This window comes from Melopsittacus undulatus, chromosome 1 (genome assembly GCF_012275295.1).
Source record: "Melopsittacus undulatus isolate bMelUnd1 chromosome 1, bMelUnd1.mat.Z, whole genome shotgun sequence".
NCBI lineage: Eukaryota > Metazoa > Chordata > Aves > Psittaciformes > Psittaculidae > Melopsittacus > Melopsittacus undulatus.
The window spans coordinates 87,608,728-87,634,513 of NC_047527.1; the positions used below are offsets into that span (position 1 = coordinate 87,608,728).

At 44.5% G+C, this 25,786-nt stretch overlaps 1 protein-coding gene across 3 annotated transcripts in view; it reads left to right on the forward strand.

Moving 5' to 3' along the window:
* Window positions 1-14,319: 14,319 nt before the first annotated feature.
* RREB1 (ras responsive element binding protein 1) overlaps window positions 14,320-25,786 on the forward strand; it is a 79,176-nt gene continuing 67,709 nt past the window's right edge. For all 3 annotated transcript variants that reach the window (XM_031049636.2, XM_031049638.2, XM_031049637.2), the window contains exons 1-2: window positions 14,320-14,682; window positions 25,650-25,769. In XM_031049636.2, coding sequence (XP_030905496.2) covers window positions 14,652-14,682; window positions 25,650-25,769 — 151 coding nt within the window. In that variant the 5' untranslated portion in view covers window positions 14,320-14,651. The remainder of the gene's footprint in view (window positions 14,683-25,649; window positions 25,770-25,786) is intronic.

A 25,786-nucleotide genomic window follows, 5' to 3' on the forward strand; every position in this document is an offset into this window, starting at 1 on the left:
TTGCTCTGAGGGATTTACTGTGCTCTGGAGGTCATGTAATAGTCTTTCTTCTTCATTGGTTTCTCTAATTTATTTTATACGTGACGGACCGATAGGTGTGTGTTGCTGAGCTTTTAGGGGTCCTTGTTCCTGTAGCATAGTTTTGCCCCTGGTTCTTTTTTACCAACACTCATGATTAATATGTCTGCTGCTTAAAATGGCTACTGAACCACCACCAAATTCTTCCACCTAGTTACCAACTGTTTAACCCCTGTCAGAACCCACCCAGCACATCTTTGAGTTGATGCTTTTGCTGCTTAGCAGATAGGTTTCTGATCTTTGGTCTACTGATTAACCCTGTGAATACTGTACCTAATGAAGACATAAATCTGTGGTGATGATGGTACGTCCTGATGCAGTGATCACTGCTGCTGCTCCCGCATTGCACTCTGGTTAGATTAGCGTGGCATGCAGTCTTCTGGATGTGTGGTTCTGGGTTTGGGCTTTTTCTTTTTGCTTTGTTTTCCCACCCCTTTACCACTTTTGTGTAGTTTTGGGGTTTTCTTTTGAGGAGCTGCGGAAGTTGGTGATGTAGAGAGCAGTGACAGAGACAGGAAGTCTGGCACTTGAGGGCTGGTGGTCCTGGTGGGTTGGTAGGGAAGATCCAGTGATCTACAGAAATTGTGCATCCAGTTACAGTCTGTGATGGAGTCTTCTGGCATCTCCTTTCTGTGTGCTTATATTTGTGCTGGAGTGCGATGGAGCATGAAAGGAGTCGGAGAAGAGAAGGGCTGGAGCTTGGGTCTGCTTGCCAAAATTTAAAACAACCAACAAACTCGACCAAAAGGAGAGTTAACCGGAACATGCCACAAAACAGGTTAGGCAGGACGCTGAACCCAGATAAGAACCTTCTCTGTGCTTTAAGGCATCTTCAGTACACCCTCCTCCCTCTATCCTTTCAGGGTTTCCCCCCATTCTTCCCCACTATGAAACAGTCCTGTGCCAACTGGGTTTGAAGGGGGGCAGGAGGATGGTTGCAGCACTTGCTTGCCTACTGCCAGCTGTCTTAAGAAATAGAGGGTGCACTTGTCCGTGCCCATCATCCCGTCGCAGAGGCAGCAGTCTGTGTGGCATGTGCCCGTGTGCATGCCTTTATGCCCTCCGCTGGGTTGCCTTGTGAGCAGTCCCATCCCAGGAAAGTAGCGGGGGAGGAAGAGCAGCAAGGAGACAGGGAATGCTGGCGGGTGGAGCTTGGAGGGCTGATCCTCCACATAGTTAATCATTGCTTGCAGCATAACCTGTTCCTGTTTTCTAGAGGTTTCACTGGCACTCACAGCGAGCAGCGTATGAGGAGTATGTGACAAGCTGCTTTCCAAGCAGGATGGTCTGCCTTGCAGCAGGAAGCCCAGAGTCTTAATACAAGACATCGTTTCTTCTGTAACATGTTTATGCCCAATCCTTCAGTAAACATACCATATATAGTCTGGATTGTGCTCGCTATAACACCCTGCTGCAAGGCGACTTTGCTAGTACCACACAGATTCCTTAGCTCCTGGTAACCGGCTGACAAATAGGATGTTGCCATATGTAACATAAATATTCCACACAACTGGGGTCTTTTACACCCTACTCAAAGAGCATAAAACACGTGTTTCTGATCATGACATGCCTGGCACTTGGAAAATGGAGAGTATTCAACAAAGCAAGGTGCCTTACCAAAGGATGGACCAGGTCCCACATGTGCATTTTTGTTGCAGAATAAGGATTCCACTCTTTCCATAAACAACAGATGAAGCTCACGTTTATGCATCAGTGTTTCAGGGACTTTTTTTTTTTCCTTCTTTTTATTTTTCTCTCCACTTTTAATGCCAGTTGCCTCTTAGGTCCCAAGCTAGGGCTATGATTCGCTGGGAACTTTCTCTTTTCATGTAGCATCTTTTCTAGAATTTCTTCCTTTCCTGTTTCTCTGACATCTTTTTGTTTATACCATGCTAGCAGGGTGCTGAGCATGGCAGAGGATGTGAGGAGCAGCACTGTGGCTGGATTCATAGCTTTCTTAATCAGCTGTTACATATGGTTTGCCTTCAGCTTCTTTCTTTCATTTCACACCATGAACTGACTTCAGTAACATTCTGGTTCTTTATTAGAGATTCCTTCACAGATTCTGTGCTAGCAGGAGTGGCTTCAGAGAAGGAGATGGAGTCTGCCTGCCTGGGCTGGGGTGGGGTATTCTTGCCCTTTTGTGCCTTCTACTTCTTGCCCTTGGTGTGTGAGAAGACACCACAGTGGTGTGGACCCCAGATAACCTTGCACAAAGCTTGCTGGCTGGTTGCTTGGTGAATGTCTGTTAGCGCCTGGGTCCAGCAGTTTAATGACTGGCAATGACTCCTGTACCACTGAGGCAGTTGCTTAATCAGAGAGGGTGCTGGTTAGATGTAGATTCATAGAGGTGGATTTTCCTTTAGCAACTTGTTCCTTAGTTAGGCAATGCTTCCCTAAGGGAAGACTTTGCAGGGGGGAACGTTTGGGCGTTACATAAATGGACGGGACATGCATTTCTCTGCCTTGTCTCTCACTGGCCTCGTCAGGGTGAATTATGTCTGACTGCTTGGCAGTTAATTGGACCATCCTTCCCATTTCCTAAGCTGATAAGCCCCTCACTGTCTGCCTCAATCAGGCTTCTTTGTTTGAGAAGTTACTAATGCTGCAGCAGAACAGAATAACTACTTTCCTGTGTACTGTAACCAAGTGAAGTGCTCTGATCACTAAGTCTATGAAGATTCATCATATTTCTTCAGCAAAATCCTTTCACGAGACTTGTACCGTAACACCAGTAGCAGTCGGCAGAAAAGGCACTGAAAAGTAGGTGTACTTAACACACGCCTCATCCCTTTTTGAAAGAATTGCGTTTGTGTTTAAGTTATCTTGTGAGCAGCTTTATTCTGGCAGATCCTTGTAGCTGTGCGGAGTACCACTGGTGTCTGTAGTTGTCTGCCCATCAGGCTTCAGTCTCAGAAATGGCTCCCATGGAGCCATGAAGGCTCCGAAGCCTTCAGACTGGGACTGTCTTTCATGATGTGTCCGGACGGTGCCTAGCTTAAAGTGGGTGTTGCCAGAAGGTGAGTAATAAATGATGATTAATCGTCTCTGAGCTATGGATGAGTTTGTATGAAAAATCACTTGGCTAAAGGCTGTGCTTCAACAAGCTCATCAAAATTAACCACGCAGGAGAGAGTAGTGCAGCATCCTAAAGGCCTGATTCTCCTGTCTCTTGTCTAGTTTTGTTTTGATTTCTGTGGATTTTCTACATCTGATTGGTGGAGAAACATGGGTTCCTTTGTCTCCAGCATTAAATGGTATCAGTATTCGAGATTGCAAATGGGCTGAGTGATACAGAATTGTATGCGCTAAAAGTAAACAGCCTTTTGTTAGATTGCTCAGTAATCCTTTTAGTGCAAAGGTGTGGTTATGAACCTTGCAGGTATGCATCCTTGTGTTTGCACCACTGAGTCTATGATATGAATGTATTGGAAAGATGCAAAGGTACTGATTCCTGTGTTAATTGTATCTTGAGGTTGAAAAGCAGTTTTATTCCACCACTTGTCCTTTGCTGTCAAATCTGTAAATAAAAAGAAGTAGAAAACCTAAAGCCATAATGATTTACCCTCTGAGTTTGCATACTGATTTGAGCAGTGCATCACATTTGTTTGATCATCACAGTTATTTCTAAAACCTTGTGAAAAGTAGGGTTCATCACAGAAATCTTCCTTCTCTCCCCATCCTTAGGCTATTTCTGGCAGCTTTCAGGGCCCTGAGCACACAAAGAGGTACTGGAGGATTTTCTTCTTGCACAAAAATCGGAAGAAGTGGTCTTTTTTGTTCTTAAAAAGCTTTCCAAAATGGAGTTTGTCCTGACTTGGGCATAGAGGGTGTTATGTATGCAAAGAAAATAAATGCATATCACATTGTGAGCCTACATTTGTAGGTACACTTTGACCTCAGGAAGTGTCCATCGGTTTATTCTTCATTGTACCTCCAAGTTGGTGGTGTTGAGCCCCAGGATGTGTCATCAGTGGAGGAGGAGGAGAGAACATGGATGCTGTTGAGTTCAAGCTGCTGTGTTCAGCCGTTATTTGTTTACATTTGTTTGTTATGTCTGGGAGACAGAGGAACTCCCGTGAGCTGAACAGGGGCCTGCCAGTAGGGCAGGGTCTGGTGGGGAGGCTGAGGGAGGCAACCACCACTGGTGGCTGGATTGCTGTCCCTTCCTCCTGAGGAGCTGTCAGCAGTCACTGAACCCCAGACAGGTAGCTGATGGCCTTTCATAGTCTGCCTTGTTTTATTAGCATTGTTACTGCCTGACATTGAAGGTGATGGGTGGAGCATTTGCGTTTGGATTTTAAAGTTTGCAGAAGAGTGTTTGTATTCTGTATCTTGTCTGAACCTTACCCAGACTGGTTCAAGACCAGCTAGCAGCCACTGATTCCAAGGCCTTGCCATCTACCATGCGATCAAGTGAGCTTCAGCCTTTCTGTGTGGAGGTGATGAACAAAGAAGGGGAGGAGGTGTCCATGTCTTAAAAGAGTTAAAAACTGGAAAAAGGGCAACTACTCACTATGAAGTTCTTGGAAAGAAACATGCTGTGTATGTAGTAGTTAACGTGAATTGCACTCTGCATGCATGGTAGCACTCTTACGTGGCTTATGGGAGAGAGCTTGGGAGGCTGCAGTGGAGTCTTAGCGACTGAATGGAGGAAAGCAGGAAGCACCTTGACTTCCCTGAAAGAGGTAAGGGAAATATTGGGGATGGAGAAGTTCAGGAAGCGTTTAGCCTCAAAATTAGGGCAACTTGAAAATGAATTAACTGCTGGGCCTGTAGCAATCTGTGCGTTCATGTATGTATAGGACCTTAAGCACAGAAAGGTTTGGGGTGAGTCTGGAAAGGGTCCATGTTTAAGGAATGTAGTTCTTCTGGCTTCCGAGATAGCTTTTTGTGTAGACAGCATGGAAAACAATTACAAAAACAAGTATTGCAAGACACTTAATGAGATGGGAAGCTGGCAGTGCTAAGGTTGTGGTTCTTGAGCTCGAGTGATTGTGAGAGAATTGCAGTTTTTTGATGCTTTCTTTTTCCAGGCAAGCATTTTCTTACTTGTGAACAACCACGAGTGGAGTTTGTCCTCCGGGCTTAAAGTCAGTAACCCCAAAAATGCATTGAAAATCTCTCCTGACTTTTGAAATGAGGGGCTATGACAGCAACTGTACTCAAGGAAGGAAATACACGTTAATGTTTGCTGGCAGTTTCACCAACGTAGTATGAGACTTACTCTGCTGAGATGTCAGACTGTCCTCTTCCACCATTTTGGAGCAGGGTTACTGGGCCTGAGCATGCCAGCTTTTAGAGACCATAGCTTCCTAATTTCCAGATATACTGAGAGAGTCATCAGGGAAAGAAAAGGAGGGAGAAAATCAGAGGTTCCTCTGCATGAAAGAAGCGGGGCTGCCAGGAGGGTTTTCAATTTGAGATCACCAGGCAGCTTTGTTAGGGGTCCTTTCTTTTGCAGGCAGCTCTACCAAGCTTTGTGCTGAAACGCTCCATCAGGTGTTTAGCTTCAGGCCACATTTGTTTGGGTTCAAAGACAAAAGTAATAAAAATAAATCTCCATCCATTTCTGAGAATGCAGCTAAGTAAGAAAGAACTTCAGGTTCATTTTTTTTAATTCTTTCCCATAAAAAAATCACAACAAACCTAGAATCCCTAAAAAGGGGGGGAGGGGAGAGAGTCCAACTGGTTCTTCTCAAAGTTGTAATGCAGGGGCATTGAGACTTGGGAAGAGCGAAGCGAGTGGTGGGAGATTGCAGTTGCAGCTGTTGACTAAGCTAGCTATTGAGTATCATAGCTGATAATCATTGGCAATGATTTCTCCAGTGCATTCTGCTCTTAATGTCTGTTGCTGTATGGATAGTGAAAGGGGCTGTGCATGACCCAGTGAAAGCCCAGCATCCTCAAGTCTCTCTTACTCCAGACCAGGGTTAGTTAGTTCAGCTCTGTCAGTACTGAGTTGGCATCCTAGAGCCGCATCTTGAAGTAGCAGTTTAGTGATCTTGTATACCTCTATTTGTCTGCTCTTCCACATGCAAAATACATGTGAGAATGTGTGCCTATTTCTTCTGGACTGTGATGTGCAGGTATAGGTAGAGAATATCTTTCTGGTTGAGAAAGGTTGATGAAAACCCTAAGATGAAAACACTGTTCTTGTGAATGTGCTTTACTTTGTAGGCACTTCTGTTCCATATGGAATAAGGGTATTTTGAAAGTAGTCTGACAGGATTTGCACACCTTGCCAAACATCCAGGTTTCCCCAATAAAAATGAAGTCCCAGAAGCTGGTAAATACCTGTGCATGTGATGTAAATAGACTTCCTGATGCAGGGGCTCCATAGCAGTCCCTTGCAGACCACAGCGTGCACTGGGACCTTTGTAGCTTATGTTGAAAGCTGTGGGGTCTCTTCCATAGAATGTACCCCTTGGTATTAATTTATTAGATAGACTGAGGCTTTGATTTGTAATGAGCCCTGAAGTGTAATTTGCAATAGTCTCCTGACCTTACCTTACTAAGCTGCGGTGGGTACGAGGGGGAAACAGATTGAGGCTGGAGTAATATTTACCTTCGCTTCCAGTCAGGAGGAGTACCTAGAGCAAAAAAGAATGTGCCTCACCTAGGATCTCTGGAGCTGTCTTTTCTGGGAGCTTGGGCCACAGAGAGCAAAATACCCCTGATGCTGTATACGCAGGGCAAAGGCGGCTGCTGTCTTTGAAAATACACATGTGAAAATGGAACTGGAAGTTACTGCAAAGCTGCATTTGCAGGTATCGCAGCAAGGAAATGTATAGAAACCAGATCTGAGAGGTTGTACAACAGCGAGTATCTCAGGATGCTCCCTGACAGTTCTCATTTGCTTTGCTGAAGTGTTAAATCCTTAGTTATGGGTAGTAATTAATGAATTACTTTAGGCTTTTGTTTTGATTCTACACAGTATGTGTATATAATATGTATTTTAATATGCATTTGAAAACTGCTTTTTTTCTTGGTCATGGAAGGGGAGACTGTGGAAAAGAGTATTTTAAGTTCTTTGAGAACATGTTTGATTGAAGTAATTTATTCCTGTTAAACACCCTAGAGCAATACTGAATAGCTGTGTCCCCCTCAATTTTGACAGGCTCATAAAAATAAAAGGAAAATCCTTTCTTGGTTTGTTTTCCAAGAGAGAAAAACCTGAATTTCCAAGTGGATTAAACAGTTTGCCAATCCCTATTCCATTTCTTGCAAGCTTCCCCCTCCCCACCCCGAACCAAATCACTCTTCCCCTCTGCTCTTGTCCACAAATTTACTATTCAGCTAATTTTAGAGGTGGGTTTAGGTGTTTGTTTTTAAAACGCTGCAGTCTCCATCTCTGGTAATCCACCAGGTGGAAGCAGATGTGTAGAATATCTGTACATGTATTTGTAAATCGAGTTTCAGCAGAGGGTGTTTCTAGGAGGGCAGTGTATGTGCAAAGGTGAGGGAACCCTCGGCAGTATAATGCCATGAGTAAAGCAGAAATTTGCAGTTAACCACCAGCTGGATTCGTTGGTGGTTTTTGTTCGTGTGGTGGGCCGGGTGACATTGTATTAGCCAATTCTTCTGGTGTATGGTTAGAGATCAGTTGCTCGGCTGCTCTGAATTACAGCAGGGAGAAGGCTGCTGGGGAGGGGATGGGGAGAATAGGATAGGAAGTGGTTTCTTGGAGATGGGTGCTCTTCTGCTAGCAGAAGTTTTTGTCTATTAGCCTTCAATGTGCTTTTCTGACCTGCAAGCTTGTTCTTACCTTACTGATGTCTTCCCTTCTGCCTGCCTTCCCATTAACCACCTAGCATCCCTATACCTCTCTGCTCTTGCAGAAAAACAGCATCTTTGACGTTTGGGGGTTACCCTTTTTGTATTGAAGTTTGGGGGTTATCCCCTTTGTATTCAACTCTTACAGGAATTTTGGTCTGCGTGCATCTTTGTCTGGAAATATGCTAAAAGAGTTAGATTTTTATTCAGCTTGGTTGAGGGGTGGGTGGGGAGGGCAGGGGGAGTTCATGTGGTATAAAACAGGAAGCTTGAGATAGCTCTGAGGGACCTCCTGAAAGCATCCCTCCATCCTGCAAATGCTTATGGTCTCTTAAAGGGAGTCATTTGGAAAGGGGCTGTGCTATACAGATTTGCACTGCCTGCTCCATTTCATGCACCAGCAGTGCTGTGGCTGTGCACTGGCTGCAGGATTTTGTGCTGTCCATTTACAGTTTTTGTCATATCTCCATTGACCTGTTGCACTAAAATTAATGTCACACTGCCTGACAAACTGTTCTTAATAACTTAAGCTTTGCTTACAGGGCAAAGCTAGGGCAGTAAGACATGGCTTAAATTATTTCCTTACTGACTTGTCCTCTCTGAGCTTTGCTTAATTCTCAACGTGTTACAGAAGCAATCAGAGTGCCTAAAAGTGAAGTGTTCCATTCCAGCTCCATCAGTGAGGGTGTTTGCATTTTAAGCCCAGAGTTGCAACACTTAGTCCTGTACTTGTACTTGGTGCATGTTAGGACAAAAATAAAATGGAGGAAGAGCTGAAAGAGACCATTTGCATCACTTGGGGCCCAGTGGGAGCTGAGGGTCAGGATCACTCTGAGAATTAATCAGTTCACTAGAGAATATGATAATACAAGGAAATGATGGTATTGCAATATGGTTTTCTTTTTTTTTTTTTTATTGGTAGCAGAAACTTTAAATATAAGGAGAGCAAAAGAAAGCCTGGGAGCAGAAGTAGCCTGAAGGGGAAATGACCAAGACCAGCTTAGAAGTGCAGAGAATGGTGGTTCAGGAGTGCTGTTTTGCTGTGTCTTTGTGGGAAACTCCTTTCTATCTTGTGGAGGGGGGAGAGAGCAATCACAGCCTTATGAAATCTGACTGCTTACTGCTGCTTTGAAAAAAGTGCAGTAGTTCTGAGCCTTCTGCTTTTCTTGTGTATTGAGGATTTTAAGCAGGGAAAGAAGGGCCTGCGGAAAAGCAAGTGTAATCACAAAGCTGGAAGCAGGTCTGGCCTTTCTTGTCATTTTTAACAAGCCAAAACGTTGCAGAAATCTGCCCAGGCAAACTTTTGGTCCTGCTGTGCCCCAGTGCAATAATTATAATGCAGAAACAGCTGATGGGTCACGTCTCCAGCCCTGCACAGTGTTATGACTTGCTACCTACATTCCATGTTTAGCTTTGAGCGATCAGATGGTGCAAGCAATGTGAGCTAGCAGTGCCTGAGGACATGCAGCCAGGCAACACGTCCTTTCCCTCTGCAGCTTTGGTTTCTTTTCTCCACTTGTGTCTCATCCTGTCCCCTTAAGGTGATGCATTTTCTGATAAAGGCTGCTCTCTAGAGAGGGTCAGCTGCCCGTGCAGGAGCATGTGTGCCATTCCCACTGTGCTCCCTGTTAAGTCCAAGGGCCCAAGGTTTGTAAATATTGTTTCTAAAGTACCTGAGAACTCCAGGTGAGCTGCTTGCCCTACTTACCAGGGACTCTGGAGCTGTGGTTGGTACATGTGGTGGCACATGGTGGCAGACTGCGTCAGCACTGTTACTGATGTGACTTAATGAACCATGAGTTGTGTTGAAGGGATAAATTTTGTCTCTGTGCATGGGGAAATGGTCATTTACGAATGTTTACAGACAGACAAAAAAGTTGAAAATGATGCTCGTGTAATGAGCGAGGGAGGCAGGGAGGAAAGAGGGATAGCTTGGACTGATGTTTTGTATTGTGCTTAGCACTGTGCAGAAGGTACGCAAAGTCCTTCATCTAGGAAAACTGGGTAAGTAAGCAGTAAGCATTCATTGTCTGGGACTGCTCTTGCTCTCTTGAGCTCCTCCTCCAGGGATGCTATGGGAGAGGTGCAGTGCAGACATTTCGCTTGTTGTAGTTTATATTATTGTGAATGTAAATGGGTTTAATTGAAGAACTGAACTTCAGGTTGACTTTTAAATGATAGGAGTGTTCTTTATGGCAGAGGGGTTGCAAGCAAGCTCTGAGCTGGAGAGAAGGGAGCGACGGGGAGCAGGAGGAGGGAGGAGATGGAGCCGGCTGTGGGTACGTTCCACTGCATCTTTTCATCTTTCACCGGTACTGCAGCACTCTGGGAGTAGAGTTACCAACAACATTCTTGCTCAGGTCTCTCATCCCTCACTCAAATAGAGGGTGTAATTTGACGATGTCTCAGCTCCCCTGTGTGAAGGCTGTTGATGAAACTGTATGTACATTCATTTTTAAGTGAAAAACAAAACAAACCCCAACAAACATAAATCCCAAACCAGATCAGTTCTGTGATCCCAGATCACAGTGTAGTTGTTCAAACATCAAAACTGGCACAGGGCTGGAGGGGGACTGTGGCTGGAGCTGTGGGGTGAAGTGAGGACTGCCAGCCTGTCCTTCTGAATGACAGCCGTGGCTTACATCAGGTTGAATCAGTCTGTACACCACAGGCTGAGGCAAAGCAGAATGGATTAAACCCAGGATTTCAGTTCTAGCCTTCAGTTCCCTTGTGACTGCAATTCTGCATCAGCTTGTGGGGGTGCATGTATTTCTGTGTCTTCTGCTGCGTCAAGTATAAGAAGCATCTTTTTACAGGGCAGTTCTCGCAGCCAGTATTCACTAAAGTTTTCTTTATTCAGACTGCTTTTCCACAACTTTTACAAATAGGCTGTGAATCTGGATTTTTATCTCCTCCTTCTCCATCCCTATCAGCTGTTATCGGCTGCAAACAGGTTAACAGTGAGGCCTGCAGGGCTGCTTAATGGGTGGCCTCCTGGTGCTGCCTTTGGCTGATGCAGATCATTTCTATTGGCCAAGGTTATCTCCCTGCTGACCTTGTAGCCAGAACTCAGGCTCTGGTGGCACCGTAATTGAGGAGAGCTTCTGAAAGAATTCGTAAAGGGTGGAATATCCTTTCTGCTTTTGTAAAAGCCATGTTTTATTTTCATCATTGCTCTGAGCAAAGAAGGAAAGTGCCCTGATGTTAAGTTTGCAAATTCAGAGAAAGTTGTGTTTGAAGGTTTTTCTAAAATCCACTGTGGATACTGCCCTAATTCAGCATGGCAAGAGGCTGCTGCACCTTCGTCATCTTAAAAGGCTGCTTTTGCTACTATACTTTCTTAGTTTGCTCATTGAGCACTGGTAGCTTGCTCTACGTGATACACAGCATCTGATTTCTTCCTGCTGTAGCCTTTTGTACCAGAATGTCTTTTCCTTGCTTGCAATTGATTCAGTTTACTGGACTAAATATGTTTTCATGGTTTTGGGATGAAGAGGGACTTCTGTTAGCTGTGTAATGGAATGAGGCACATGGATTAATGGGGAGAGAGGGAGGAGTCTGGTGGGTTTTCTTTTTGATTCTTCCAGAGGCATCAGGCTCCTCCCGTAGCAAGGGAGAGCATAGTACATCGAACCTAAAGACCTTTAAAGTACATGCTGAAATGGATGCCGGGAAGATACAGTACAGTGCTTGGGCACAACTCCAAGGCTTCCAAGGCAAGTAATATTTAAACAAGCTGAACAGCCCCTTTCGGCAAGCAGCAGGAAATCCAGCACTGAGCTTTGTGTTGTTGCATGGTCAGCAGAAGATAAAAGCTCAAGCTATGCAGCTGGGGTTCCCTCCTATCACTGGATGGCAAACTGTTAAGAAAAGATAAAAGGAAAGAAAAGAACAGGGGGTCCTCTAACTGAAAAGCATTCCTTCGTATATTAAGCCGTCGAAGTACTTTGAAATACATTGGGCCTGATGTTAGTCGGAAACAGCACCATTGGCAGCTCTGGTGTGTACTGGAGCTTTTACATCAGTTGGCAAGTGAAAGGTGAATTCATCTTTCTGCTTCTCCAGAGATAAATGTTTAACGTGGGTACGACTGCGATACGCATAGGTGCCTTGCTGCAAGCCTCACGGCAGGCAGGAACTTCACAGAACTTTTTTAGGAGCAGGGTATGTCACGGTGGGGCTGCTGCTGACTGGGAGTTTGTGCTGAAATGCAACCAACATTCAGCTGTAGATAGCCTTCCCAGGTCCCCCTTTCTGCAGCTGATCCCCTGGTTGGGAACCATTTTAACAATGAGGAAGAGAACTTAAATGAATGAGATTGATTGCTAGTTTGAGTCATCTAATTATTTACTGTATTCCTTCCATCTGTCCCTCCTCCTTTTTTCCTGCATCACAGCACTGGTGTCTTGGGAAAGAAAATGCTTCAGAGCATTTGTTACCAATTTAGCAGCAAGTACGTGCTCAAATTTGGGATTCTGAGATCTGTGTGTGCCATATGTAGGCAAAATGTAATATTTGCTAGTTCCAGTAGAAGGGAACAAACACAAATTTGCTGTTCTGCAGATAGTGTTTCTTTAATCTAGTGAGACTTACATTTGTGCAGCCTTTTTGTTTTGGTAAGACGGTTAACCGTCCTCCCTAGGGTGCCTAATTGCTTATCATGAACTAATCAGTCCCCTGGGTATATGAAGGAATGGAACACTGCCAAGATAGAGCCTGTGACTTCCCCCAGAGGTGTGATAACCCTCCCAATTACCCCACCCTTCAGGGAGCTCCCTTACTGCTATTTTAAAGTCCTCGTTACTTCAGAAATTATCCATGTTTAGAGATTTTAGGAAGTTCTGAAGGGGTGTATTTGCTGAGAAACCTTTGAATTTTTCAGCTTTCATATTTTTATGTCAAATGTGTATTGAATAATGTTTCAAGTCTAGTGAACTTACACTGAACATGGTGCTGCTGCCATTTGTGTTTATGAGAGTGCGTACCTCCATAGCCTTCGTGGCATGCCAGACACTAATAGGTGAGGAAGAGGCCAGTTTCTGTCTTCAGTTGCCAGTAAGTAGGGATGGTGAAATCTTCGAGCTTCAGAAACCCCATTTGAAGTCTAGATGAAGGAATGAGTGAAACAAATCTGGTGGTAACTCATCTAGTTTTTGTTTGAATGATAGTTGCACATTACCACGTGTGAAATGAGTGGGTAGATTAAGAAAAGTTTTCACCTTACAGTGAGAAATAATTTATTTAGCTGGTCGTTTTCCTTGCTTTTTCCTCTTAGTTTCGTATTTTAACTCATTTAAATACATGCTTCTCTGCTCTACAAGTGAGATGGCTATCTATTCCTTGAATTCTTCTCTTGATTCTCTTTATATTGAATGGTTGAGCTCCATAAAGCATATAAAACTTGCTACAAAATAATGATGTCTGAACTGGAAGTGGAAGATAGCTCCTGCTATTTAGTACCTGAGTGAAAGTATGAGTTCTGGTGTAAAGTTTTTCTTTTTTCCTTTCCTTTTGCTCTGAAAGAGCGTAAATTTTTATATGAAGTTTGAAGGATGGGATCTGTCATTTGAGTAAAAATAGTTTGTTCCTTTAGAGGACTGTAACCTGATCAAAGAACAATAATAAATTTATCTTTTTTAAAGTATTTTTCCTTTTGTGGCTGTTTTAAAACACTTAAGGTCTTGTTCACCTTTGGTCATAAGAGTAGATTCTACATAACCTCAGCAAGATTAATGTAAATGTGTATATATAAAATATATGTGTGTGTGTATATACATGTATATATTGTATGTACTGGTTTAAAACTGTAAAGGAAGGTGGTTTCATTTTTAGGATTAAAAGAAAGTGCCTGTGTGGGTGTGTATGTATATATGACTGAGAAAATGTTCACATGGAAATATCACTCCTCGAAAGAACATGAATTTCAGTATCATTTCAGGTCTGATTATGGTACTTCAGCATTGCTTCACTATGTGGGCATATATGAAAGTGACTAGTCAAGGTCCCACTGGCAAAATTCCTCTGTCCTGCTGCAGAAACTGGGATGGGTGTGTGTGGGTGCACAGGCCACTTGGTTGGTTTTTTGTTGTCATTCATTTTTCTCTATGCAACTTGCAACTGATGTTTTACCCAGGGTTGGGTTGAACCTATGCATAATTCATGCGAGTTTGTTTCAGGCTAACTTTATGGTATATTACATGTCAATGGGAGTCAGCAGAAGGAAATGAGTTTGCCTTTTCAGACATGAATTGTGGGAAGAATTGTCTGTATCATGTGTTTGATGGCAGTGTGTGAAGCGCTAGCACTGGAATTGTTTTTTTGGAAGAGGAGGGTGGTTTTGGACTAGCAGCAGACGTTTTTGGCTGGAGAATTAGCAACTTGAAACTTCATTTACTGAAGAAACCTGTTCACAATTTTGTCTGTTTTGTTTTTTGTTTTTTGTTTTTTTTCCCCAGCGTTCCTGAAATAAACTTCCTGCAATTCTTTGCAGTGTGCAGGTGTCCAGACTCCCCTTTACTCATGGTCGCCTGTGCAGCCCGTCAGGCGACTGAAGGCTGTACCTAAAATTCTGCCGGCAGTGCAGCACACACTGCAATGGTCTTGATATAGTTACGGTGGACACCTTGCATACCTACTGGTTGTAGCATCCCCTCCTAGTCCGAACGACTGAGTGTTGAGTTCCAGGAGTCTACACGTGTGGAGTACTGCCTGGACTAGAAAAAGGAAAGCTGCAGAGATTGTAAGCTGCTGCTTGATCCGTGTGGCTGTTGTGCCGAAGAGCATCAAAACTTTGCTGGATGGATCCGACAGCTCGTTGCAGAGTAGAGGGTCAGTCTCACTGGTTACTTACAGTTATTAACATTAGTGGATTGTAATTTTTTTTGTTGTTTGCTTTGTTTTTCTATTTCTCTCTGTGTGCATAAGAGGATTGTGGCCTCACAACCAGAATGCTCATGTTCAGGAAACTTAAGGCTGTTCCTTCTGACGGGCTTTGAAGATCAGCAGGCGTTTCCTCCAGGGTTTACAGCATTGTTGGAGGAGCCAGTCACTGCAGAAGTCTTCAGGCCTATCTGCCTGACTTTGGTCATTCCTTACCTCCCCAGCACGTGGATTATGCTGTCTGTAGACTGTCCAAGCTCCACGATGACATGTGTGGATTCCTTATGAGCTTTTACAAGGCTGGGCCTGTGTACTTCGTAAAATCCTTTAGAAACGCCTGCTAGGCTTTAAAGTCCCAGAGCAAAGGCTATGCTATAAGGAACATGGAAGGTCAGCAGCTGGATGTGATTGTGGATGAAGGGTGATTTGTGTGTATGTTTGTGTGTATGCAGTTCTTGTTTTGAAAATACATCTTTTCTGAGAAGTCAGATAGAGATATGTCATTTCTGAGGTTTCTTCTACTCATCTGATAAAGCTGAGGTGCTTCTGAATTCCATGAGAAGCTGCTGAACTGGATCCCTGTGCCCCATCTTTTTGCACACATGTTGCAGTCTATGAAAACCAACAGATGCTGTTTCATTTTGTCAAGTGTGCAGGAAGCACCTCCCACAGGTTAGTTTCACTGTGTATTCTTCAAAATAGAAAGAAAACTCATACTGAAGAATACCACAGGCAAATAGCATTGCTGTTTAAAATTTTCCTAGTGGTTTTCCTGTGAGGATCTCAGCTTGGAGAGGCTTGCCAGCACCATCTGCTGCTGTAATTAATTTACCTAACTAAAACTGAGAACTTTGTATTTCAGAGTTCAGAGCTCTGCAAACAGCCCTGAAGGCTACATGTCCAGCTCGTATAGCCAGTGGGCATGCTCACGAGACTGATCGTCAGAGTCAGCTTGATCATCAGTGATGGGAGAGAGACATTCTTCTAAGGCTGAGTTCTCCCTTTACCTAGAGGAAACAATAAACCTCAGTTTGAGCGATTTGTGGTACTCTAGTATCTATAGCAGATAGATAGATATTACCCCAGGTAAAATTAAACTTCTAGCTTGTATCTTTTAACTCTGGTTCAAAATAAGAGGAGAATAGCAGCTGATGGTCATATATGCTGAATATCACATGGAGATGATGTAGATGGTGTATATCTGTTCCTGGTCCTTAGCAGACAGTAGGAGGTGGTTGACTTGAGACCTGTTTTTGCCTCATAAAGTACAGGCAGGGGTTGGCATTGGCTTATGGGTCTGTAGAGAGTCTGCCTGTTGTGGAGATACAAGCTAGCAAGAATTGCTACAGGTTACCTTGTTCATGAAAAAGCTGTGTGGCTTTGGATATTGCAGTTGGAGGCTGGCATCACAAATGCCAGTGGATGGGAGAGTAAGAGTTGCACAGGATGCTTCTGAATCCCTTTGCTCCAGCACAACTGCCTTTTCTCCCTGTGGCATGTGGTTTCCCTTCTTAAAATTTTAAGCTAAAAATAATTTAAAAATCTATTTTGGGGGGTATGTGTGCTTCTGAATGTTTTAGATTGTCTTAATTGTAGATTTTTGTTGCTGTTGTTGTTTGGGGAGTGTGATAGGGGGAATAGTTCCTGTGCTGACCAGAAACAGAAGACAGGAAGGTAATGATGTTAACAAGGTGGGGGAGAAAAGGAGGTGTTTGTTTAGAAAAAGCCTAGTCACTAAAGCCTGTGGAGCAGAGGAACCCTGCTGATAACACAGATGAAATAGTCTGCCTCTCTCCTAACTTTAGAGGAGTGGAGCTTTGTAGTAAATGGCTGCCATGTGGCAGCTGTCTCCCAGCTTCGTGAGCCTGGCAGTAGTTAATCCTGTCAGCAAGTCATGCTCCCTGGAAAACAGCAGTGAGAAAAGCTGCAAACTCTTGAATCATTCTCTCTGCAAAATATTTGCATGTTGAATCTCCTTCGGCTGAAAATGAGTTTGGTAATTTGGTGGAGGTTCTCATCTTTAAGTAGCATTAAAGTGCAGCTGTGCTGGCTTTTAACTAAAACACTAGAAATGTGCCGAGATGCAGCGATTCTTTTCCCTCTTTAAAAAATGAAAAAAGCCATCTCAGTTTTGGAAGTTGTATGTTCCAGGGTACAAAATGTGCTGCATAAAGATGGGACACTGTCTTGCTATTGGGGTGTGTGTGTGTGTGCGCATGTTAAGAAATTACAGGTTGAACATCTGAGATGATGATTATCCTTAAAAGCTGGAGGCTTTAAAATTAGTCTGTTCACTTCCATTTGCTTTTTGTATCCTGTTGAGCATGGAGTGTTTCTGTCTTTTCTCCACAACACCGAAATGTAGAAGTTTTATTAAAAAAAAATTTATTTTTGTGCAGTAATATAATACCATCAGATTTTTACAGGGCTTGTGATAAAATCATGGTGGTTGACAACGCTACCACCAGGAAATGAGTTTTAATCCCTGTAATTTCTACTGTTCTCAAGTTGTGCATCATTTTACTACATTATCTTGCAAGGTGTAAAGTGCTTCGGCATGCTACCTGGTACTGGCTCCAAGCACAGAGTGGTCTGGCACGTCCTGCAAACACAATGCAGTTGGGATGTAAAGGATGTGTTGGGGGCTCTGTGGTAAGCCACCCCATGCTGTCCCCCTTGGGCTTGCCTGTGCAAGGAAATTTGCTAGCATGTGGATGCATTTACAGTGGTGAAACACCATGTGGGACATAGCTACTCCAAAAGGAGAGTCTTGGTTTGGATTCCCTGCTTCCAGACCCGGTTTTGTAAAATTGCATGTGCATTCAGGCCCTCTGTGAAGCTCTCTCTAAATCCATCCTGGAGGAAGAGGATTGCAGCCAGGGTGCTGCACAAGAAACAGGGCGCTGGCACAGGAGATTTTCTGTATCTTCCTTGGCATGATTTGTCCTGCCTCTAATCCCTGCTCAACTCATCCTGCTGCACACACACAGCTCGGGCTGCGTGTGAAGAGCAAGAATGAAGGGGGTGAAATAGTTCTTGTTTCTCCCACCAGAGACTCACTTTAAACCTGCACTTCGAGTCCTGGGTCTGAAGCTGCTCTTGGCTGAGCTACTGGGCATCAGGGCGAGGGACAGGGAAGGGGATGAGGACAGGGACAGGCCCTCCCTTTTTCCCTCCCTCCCTCCCTGACAGCTGCAGGCACCAATTGCCAGCAAGCAGAGTAGCCAGCATGGTTTCGTGGCTTTTCTTCCTCTGGTAACTACTGTTCCTTCTTGTTTCCATGATGCTGTGCAGGGGAACAACCGGATGGATTGTATCCTCTTGGGGTGGGTGCCTGGGCATCTGCACAGCCAGTTGGTATGGCACAGAAGCCCCTGTTTTTTTCAATGACACCAGGGGCTATTGATGGCAGGCTGGGACTGTACTGCTGCTGCTGCACAGATGCTTGCTCTTGGCCCACCTTAAAAGGACAAGATATCCCGTGGTTTAGACTGGCCATATATTGTCGGGGCTCTCCGTCACAGCTACCCAGCCAAGCCCAGTGTCCCACTTTGCCCACCCCGTGTCCCTGCAGCCTCTCCTCCAGGGGAGCCAAGGGATGCTGTATTTCAGACTGTTTGGAGGGGAGGTCGCTTTTCTTCTGTTACTCAGAAATGTTTTCCATTTGGCTTTCCCAAGTGCAATCCATTCAGCTCACCCCTCAGGCTCTTGGACGAGTATCTGGTTCTCCCAGCACAGCGCTTGCTTAGCCATGTAGGTGATGGGATGTCAAGCTATAGCTTTCCTCCTCCAGTGTTTTAAGTTAACTGGGTTTGGCAGGGCAAAGCAAAAATGAAGAAAAACCCCCAAAACCCCAAGCAAACCCAAACCCACAAAGCTACGTTTTATATTGTTTCCTCATTTTGCATCCCTCATCCCCTCTTGCTGATCTGAGGCAGCAGCACCAGCAGATGAGGTTTTGTGTTGTAGGCTGGGGCTCCCCTCGGGCAGGCATGCCTCCCCCTCCTTGGCTTGTTCCGCAGGGAGACACGCGTGATAGAGATGGCCCTCACTTTGGCTTCCCCTTGTCCCTCTGCTCTCTCCTCTGTCCTTGGCTCCACTAATGGCCATGCTGTGGTTTTGGCAGGCAGTGTGATGCTGCTCGCCTGACCCATTCCCACCTTCCCAAGTCACCTCCATCCTGCCTGCCAAGGGAAGAGCCTTCAGGGCCTGCTCCCTCTGGTCCTGGCTCTGTTCCGGGCTCCCACCCTCTCCCACGCTGTGTCCCAGGGCTGTCCCCTTGCCAGGTGGGGAGCAGCCAGCCCCGGCCCCAGGGAGGGATGTGGCGGCTGTACTGGGGAAGGCCAGTGGGTGGGGAGAGAGACCCCTGGCCATGTCCCAAGGAGCTGTGGCCAGTGTGCCAGCTCAGGGGGGACGCGAAGGGACTTTCTCGGGTCGCCACTTCATCTAAGGCAAATAAACTGGAGTCAAAGCCAAGAAACACATCGACTTCCTGGAACTCTGTGAGCCGTCCGCACAGCTGTCCCTGCTCCCTGAACACATGCAAAGCAGAGCTTATAAGGACAGACAGTATTGCTTTTGTGTCCCTCCTCAGCCGGTGGGGAGGGCGCAGGGGAGGGGATGTGCCCAGTAAGGCCCAAGGCCCATCCTGTCCTCTCTTGTCACTGCGTTGCCGGGGTGCCCAGTGACAGGGGAGATGCAGGCCCCCTACACATTGGCCTCCTGACAACGGCTGCACAGGCCAGCAAGGGTGGGGATGGAGGGGTGTTTGCAGTTGTCTGCATCGGAAGGAGTGCAGGGATGTCTGCTTACAGCCACTTGTTTTAATCTGCTGTTGCTCTGACTTCAGTTCTTTTGCCTGTCTTAAAGTAGAGCTCATGGCCCCAGGTTTGTTAAGCTGTCTTCAAATCTCAGAATCTTTTTTGCTTGAACAGGCTCTCAAAGCTGCCTGCAGTTTGGTGGCAGAGGGCTTCCTGGTGGGCCATGTGCTCACCCACAAGCTGATGCAAACAGCGGGGATGAGGAGCAGCTTGTAGATACTTCTTTGGTCAAGGGGGGAGGAAGGCTAAGGCATTAGAAAAAATCTCACGTTTATCATCAGCTGTTGAGCCTAAATGTGGCCGCAGGTTTTTGCAGTGCTGATGAGGAGCTCAGTGCAGGCTCAGATCAAACCCTCTGCCCAGTGTGATGGCAGAGACCTGGGCTTTCCTGTTGGGAGCCTGGGGGCCGTTGGGTTTTGCTTTCGCTCTCAGTGCTGGAGCAGCATGTGCCTCAGTTCTCCTTTCTGCCATAGTAAGACCACAGGCTCCTGCATGAGGGCTGTTCCCACAGCACACCACTTGTGAAAGGAGCAAATGTGTTAGTTTGCTCACTGACAAGTTAGCAAACTGAGCACAGGGCCCAGAAGATAGGTACAACTGCATTTTATATTAAAGGTGCCTGGTGTCTCTGTGCCCTGCTGTAGAACCGTTGGACCATATAAGTGAATTTAATCCAGGAAATGCCAGCCTGTATGGCATCTCACTGTTACATTGTTTGCCCTTGTTTCCATCAATGTAATACCAGAGTATCACTGTGATTCAAAGTTGTTGTTTGCTTAAGACATTAACGAAGTTCATATTCTGGTATGCTTTATAGAGAGGTGCTTTTGGTCATCTGAGCCAAAGTCCTCAGGATCATTGGTGGTCCATAAGTCATCAGGAGGTGATTTTCAAAACCTACATAAAACCCAAATGCACACACTTATCCCATCATGCAGTCAAGGAAATAAAACAGGAGGCGTAAGTATGTTTGAATATTTAAAATGTAGCCTAACCATTAGATGTTGTAACAACAGTATACAAAAAAATCTAGAAATATAGGGGTCATCTTGTTCTTGTTTGATGCTTCTTCCCCTGCCCCACTCCCAAAACAGAAAGTGGTCCCTAGCTCAGTTTTAAGGCATAGCCATGAGCGTGGGCTTCACTTGTTTATTCTGTGTCTGGGTGTGTTTGTCTATGTACATGCTAGGTATGAAAAGGCATATGGATGTTGTGGACGCATAGGATTATTTTAGAAAACAGAATATTACACATGCTCTAGCACAGATAAAGCAGTTCTATCACTGATAGCTCAGAGAGTTCATAGCAAGAGGGGCAGTCTGTCTTTTGGTGCTTGGAGAGCACCTTTCAAGAGGTGCTGCTCCTTCTGGTTGCTATCTCTTTTGTTTGGTTTTGGTTTTCCCTAGAGGAAAGTGTTAGTTACAGGTACAAGTTCAAAACCTTAGTGGTAGCATTCTTGGCTTTTACCGAACTACCACCACATACTCCTGAGCAACTCTTTCCTTTTATGCTTGCCCTCCTTTCCCCATAGGCTGCTCTGTGCTGATTATCCAGCAGTGGTGACAGTGAGGTGACGTTTATAATTCTCTACCACTGGGGTGCCGAGTCAGCACCAGCACTTCAGTAGCAAGGGCAGAGTTGGTATTAAAAAGGTCAGTTGGGAAAACATTTTTCTTTGCCTTGAGGCAGTGCTTTGATTAGTGTTAACCCTTTTTTTCCCCACATGATGCCTTCTCACCCGCTTTACTTCCTGACAGCTTTGATACAAAATCACATTCAAAATGGAGTGTGGGTAATCATGTGCATCTCTTGGGGTGGTAGTGACCATTTGTGCTTGGCACCGTGTGCTCTGAGAGTAAAATCTCTGTGTAGAAGCTTAGTAGGAAACCAGTGCATCAGAAATGGTTTGGAGTGCGGTGTAGCATCCTTAGGTATTACAGTCTCAAGGGTAAACGGTAAAGTTTGTTTATTCAAATGTAATACCCTCTTTGAAGTTCTGTTCTCATCTAAATTTGTATACTAGAAGGTCTGGCCTTCATTTAAATGATCCTTGGGTTTTTTTTTTCCTACCACTTAAAAAAAAAAACAAAACCCAGCAGTGGGAAAGCCTTGAATAAGCTAATAGCGTTGCTAAGATGGAAATGATGAAGACAGCTCAGGATTCCTGTTTGGTCCTCACGGGAAAAAGTGGTTTGAAATGCATGTGTGTGGGGGTGCACATTCCTAAAACTGTCATTTGTTTCCCTTGTTCCTCCTCCCTCCTTCGTGTTCTGTCATACGTACTACGGCATGTTTAATGAAACCAATAGAAGTATTTGGCTGAGAGTGTTAATCTTTCCCTGGCCCAATTAGTGCATGGCTTCTACTTTAACGTTGATGTGGATTTTTTTCGGAAGGCAGAACAATGAGCAGCTTTGTGCTACACATCAGGTTTTCCCCCTCCTTGCTTGTATTGTGTGTTTCTTCCTATCTATTCCAAAGGGAGAGCTCATGTGCAAAGACAGTGGAGCAATCTGGAGCAGAGACTTGTACCAGCTCCCAGGGGCCAGGATGTGCTGCTCTATGCTTGTGTAGCCGCCTCTCGGCAGCAAGTCAAGTGACTGTGACTCTGAAAACTCATCATTTCTTCTTTTTTCTTCCTTCCCCTGTGGCCAGTGTTCTTCCTTTTTGCTTCATCCCTGATGCTCCCATTAGAAGGAGAAGCAGCTATAACTGTTGAGAATGGTCTTAAAACAAGAAAATTAAATACAAATAAATACACTTGAGTTAAAGGGGGAAGTAACTGTTGATGGGCTCAGCTTTAACATTCAGTGGAGTCACACTTTATCCCAAAGGAGGAAATAGGTCTAGCAAGCGTCTTCCTGTACAGACTGAATGGGAAGCAACAAGGCTTTTTTTCTTGTTTTAATGCTCTGCTTTTTCAATAACTCTCACATTAGCTGGTTATGTGGGGCATCAGGAGTGGGCCTCTGTCAGAAACAGGAGCTAAAGCCCCTCAGGTTTCTCTCTAGGATCAAGGTTGCCACAGTTTCATAGTTTCAGCAACATCATCAGATAAAAGAGACACCTTCCTGCAGAAGAGCCAGGTCTTTTGGTGTTGTCTGTGAAAACAGAACTGCTGCATTGTTTCCTTTGGTCCTGTTGTTTATGTCCCCCCCCATACCATATATTAGCGCTTTTGCTCTGTCACTTGCTCTCTGCTTTTCCTCCTTTTCACTCACTGGGAGGTTTCTTCAAAGTAGAAGATGATTTGAATGCTTGTGAGTACTTCCCTGTTTCCTAGAGGCTTTGGTCCAGTGTTGAATGCAACCTGAGGCTGCACTGTTTGCCAGCTTATTTCCTCTTTGTCCTCTTTCCTGAAGGTCTTTGTTTTCTTTTGGAGAGAGGGAGGAAGAAGGCTCCATCAGCATGATCTCCAAGCAGGGATATTTGGTGTGAGCTGAGAAGGCTTGCAGTCCTGAAGGCCGTATGGCAGAGGTCATCCGTGTTGGTTGCTGCCTGTCTGATTCCCTGAGTTTTTTAGGTACTGTGGGAAAAAACCCACTTCCCCATCCTTAGTGATGCATTTATTTAAAGGAAAAAAAAAAAGGCCGCAAGAGAAATCTCTCAGTATGTTCCTGCCTAAAGGCACTCTGCCATGGGTTTTCCCACAGGAAGGAGTGATTTGGCCCAGTATTCTTATTGTTTCTATATCCTATTGCAAATAGAAAGTTATGCTTCTGAAATCAGCATGTGCTGCTCATGTAGCTGTCTTTGTTTCAGTGGTGCATTTCTGCTTCATGCAAGAGGTTAGAAAATATGTATGTAAAGAAAAGCATGCAACAGTAATAATACCTGTTAAGGCTTTTAACTGCTTCCAAAGTAGGAGATTTTTGATGTACAGAAAATGGTTTTAAAAACAAGATGTATGGCTATACATCTTGGTTTGCATTAGCAGGAAGATTGTAAAGTAACTGTTGGTTTGTAGAAAATATGAAAGGCTGTAATAGCACAATGCATAGTTTTCTTCCTGAAGGAATGGAGAGCAAGCTGGCAGATGTTCCTAAACCAGGAGGTAGGTTTGTTAATGTGTTCATGTATTCATTCCTCTCGTATGTGATAAACAGTTCCCATTTTCACTGGTGCTAAATGCAGCACTAGGAATTCTGACTCTGGTTCTCTGGGAAGCTCCTCAGCTACCTTGGCCAACACAGGAGTCTTCATAGTTGCACAATAGATTTTCTTCCTGGATGAATCAGTGGTGACGTTAGTGGCCTAGGTATTGACTGAAAGAGGAGTGAGTAGGTCTGCTTTGGAAAGAAGAGTTATTTTGTTTGGTTAGGTTTTTTTAAGCACTTAGCTGCATTGTTTTAGCGGAAATCCCTCCATATAATTTAAACTGGTCCTTATTTTTGATGGTACTAAGCAGATACAGCAAGCAGCTTAGAAGATTTGGCCACTCTTGAAAGTAACTGTTTATTCTATTTAAAATTAAGTCAGCTACCACATAAATAGCTAAAAGAAGACACGGGGTGGAACGGGAGAAAGAGAAGAAATGACTGTGTTGTTCTTCAATGAGATGGACCTTTTTAAGGACAAAAAAAAATAAACATGTCTCATAATTACTGGAGAAAATAGTGAGGGGTGGGTGCTTGGCCTTGCCTTGGATCAAAAAAATCCTTGTGTCACAGGGACCACTAGTGTTTTTTCCAGAAGAAAAGTAGAAAAAATACTAGGGAAGAGTTACTTTGAGTTGTTCAGGGTAGCATAAGAGTCTTCCTGCCTGTTTTTAAAGATGCAGGATGAAGGCAGTGTTTGTTAACAAGTTGATGTTGTTAGCTTTAGACACTGGGCTTAGGTGGATCCTACCTTTTGTCTCTTAACTGTGCTAGCTCCCTATGTCAAATCATCTGCGTGCTGCTTCTATGAGGGGCAGCAGTTAAATGTAGGAAGCTTGAATCTGCTGCTTTGTCTGGCATTGTGTGAAATAGGAGCTGCTTGACACAAGCTGGGCTCTTTCTCTTTGCCTTTTCTTGTGTGCTTTAAAATGTCAGTAGTTGGGATGATGTTGTCATTTATTGTTTGCAAATACTGTTCAAACAGCATTTGAAGATGTGTTATGTGACTGATTTGCATGTCATCCTTGAGAATATGGGGTTTTTTAAAGGAAGAAACCCTGTTGAGTTAACCACAGTTTGAGGCTGATGGCCTCTGCTTTCTGAAAAAAGGAAAACCCGTATTAAGTTTGCTGAATTTGTAAATCTGAGGTGATGAAATGTCCCCAGCATCTTCATTTCCATAACTATTTTACTTGTAAGCTTATAAAGGTGTATTTCTCCATTAAAATGTATCAGTAGTTTTCCATATTACAAATAACTTTTTCTAGCAGCTATTGCTGTGGGTGCCATGGATAGAGAACTCCTGTCTTCCTCGTGGTTGATCATTCCCCATCACCTCTAAAAATGATGTTTAACTGCTCTGTCATTCCCCAGCCAGAACAGGCATCCTTCCTGAAACCCCAGCGATAGCATGATAAGTCTGGTTTCAGAAAGGGGTGTGGAGACATTCTGTTGGCACATATGGTGGTTGCTTATGTCTTCAGCTCATCTGGAAGCCTTGGGCAGTGGGTGCAAGGAATGTGCCAAATGGCTTCAGAAACCTCAGTAGTCATTTCATCAGTGCTAGAAGGAAGAAAAAGGTCACCATGAATTCATGTATTGGAGTAAACGTTCATCCTCTGAGACGGGGGGAGGAGAGTGTGTGTGTGTGTGTGTGTGAAACTGAGCTACTTAAATTCTCTAGCTGCAGAATATTCTTACAACTTCTTAACTAAATGTCATGACCATCAGTGATTTTACTGGCTGAATACGGGGGACCAAGCCAGTAAAGGTTTCCTTTCTTTGTCTGCCCAGATTTCACCACTGGCAGAGGCAGCAGCATTTCCCAGCCCAGTGCCTGGCCACTTGTGGGAGTAGGCTGTGCTGGTACTATTAACATGCTTCATCAGGCTTCATGTAGCAGTTAGGTGATCCCTCAAACTAAAGGCCTGTAGTCTTATTTTTGCTAAAATGGCTTCCAGAAAAACTTAACTCCCTTTTTCTTTTCTTCCTCACGTAGTGCTAGAGGGTGCTGCTGAAGAAGAGGCTGAAGAGCCAGACGCTACTATACATACTACACTAAGTGAGGAGACCAGCAACCAAGGAGAGAGCCCCAGTCAATCAGGGGACAAAAATGAAGGTAACTGGTTTGACTAG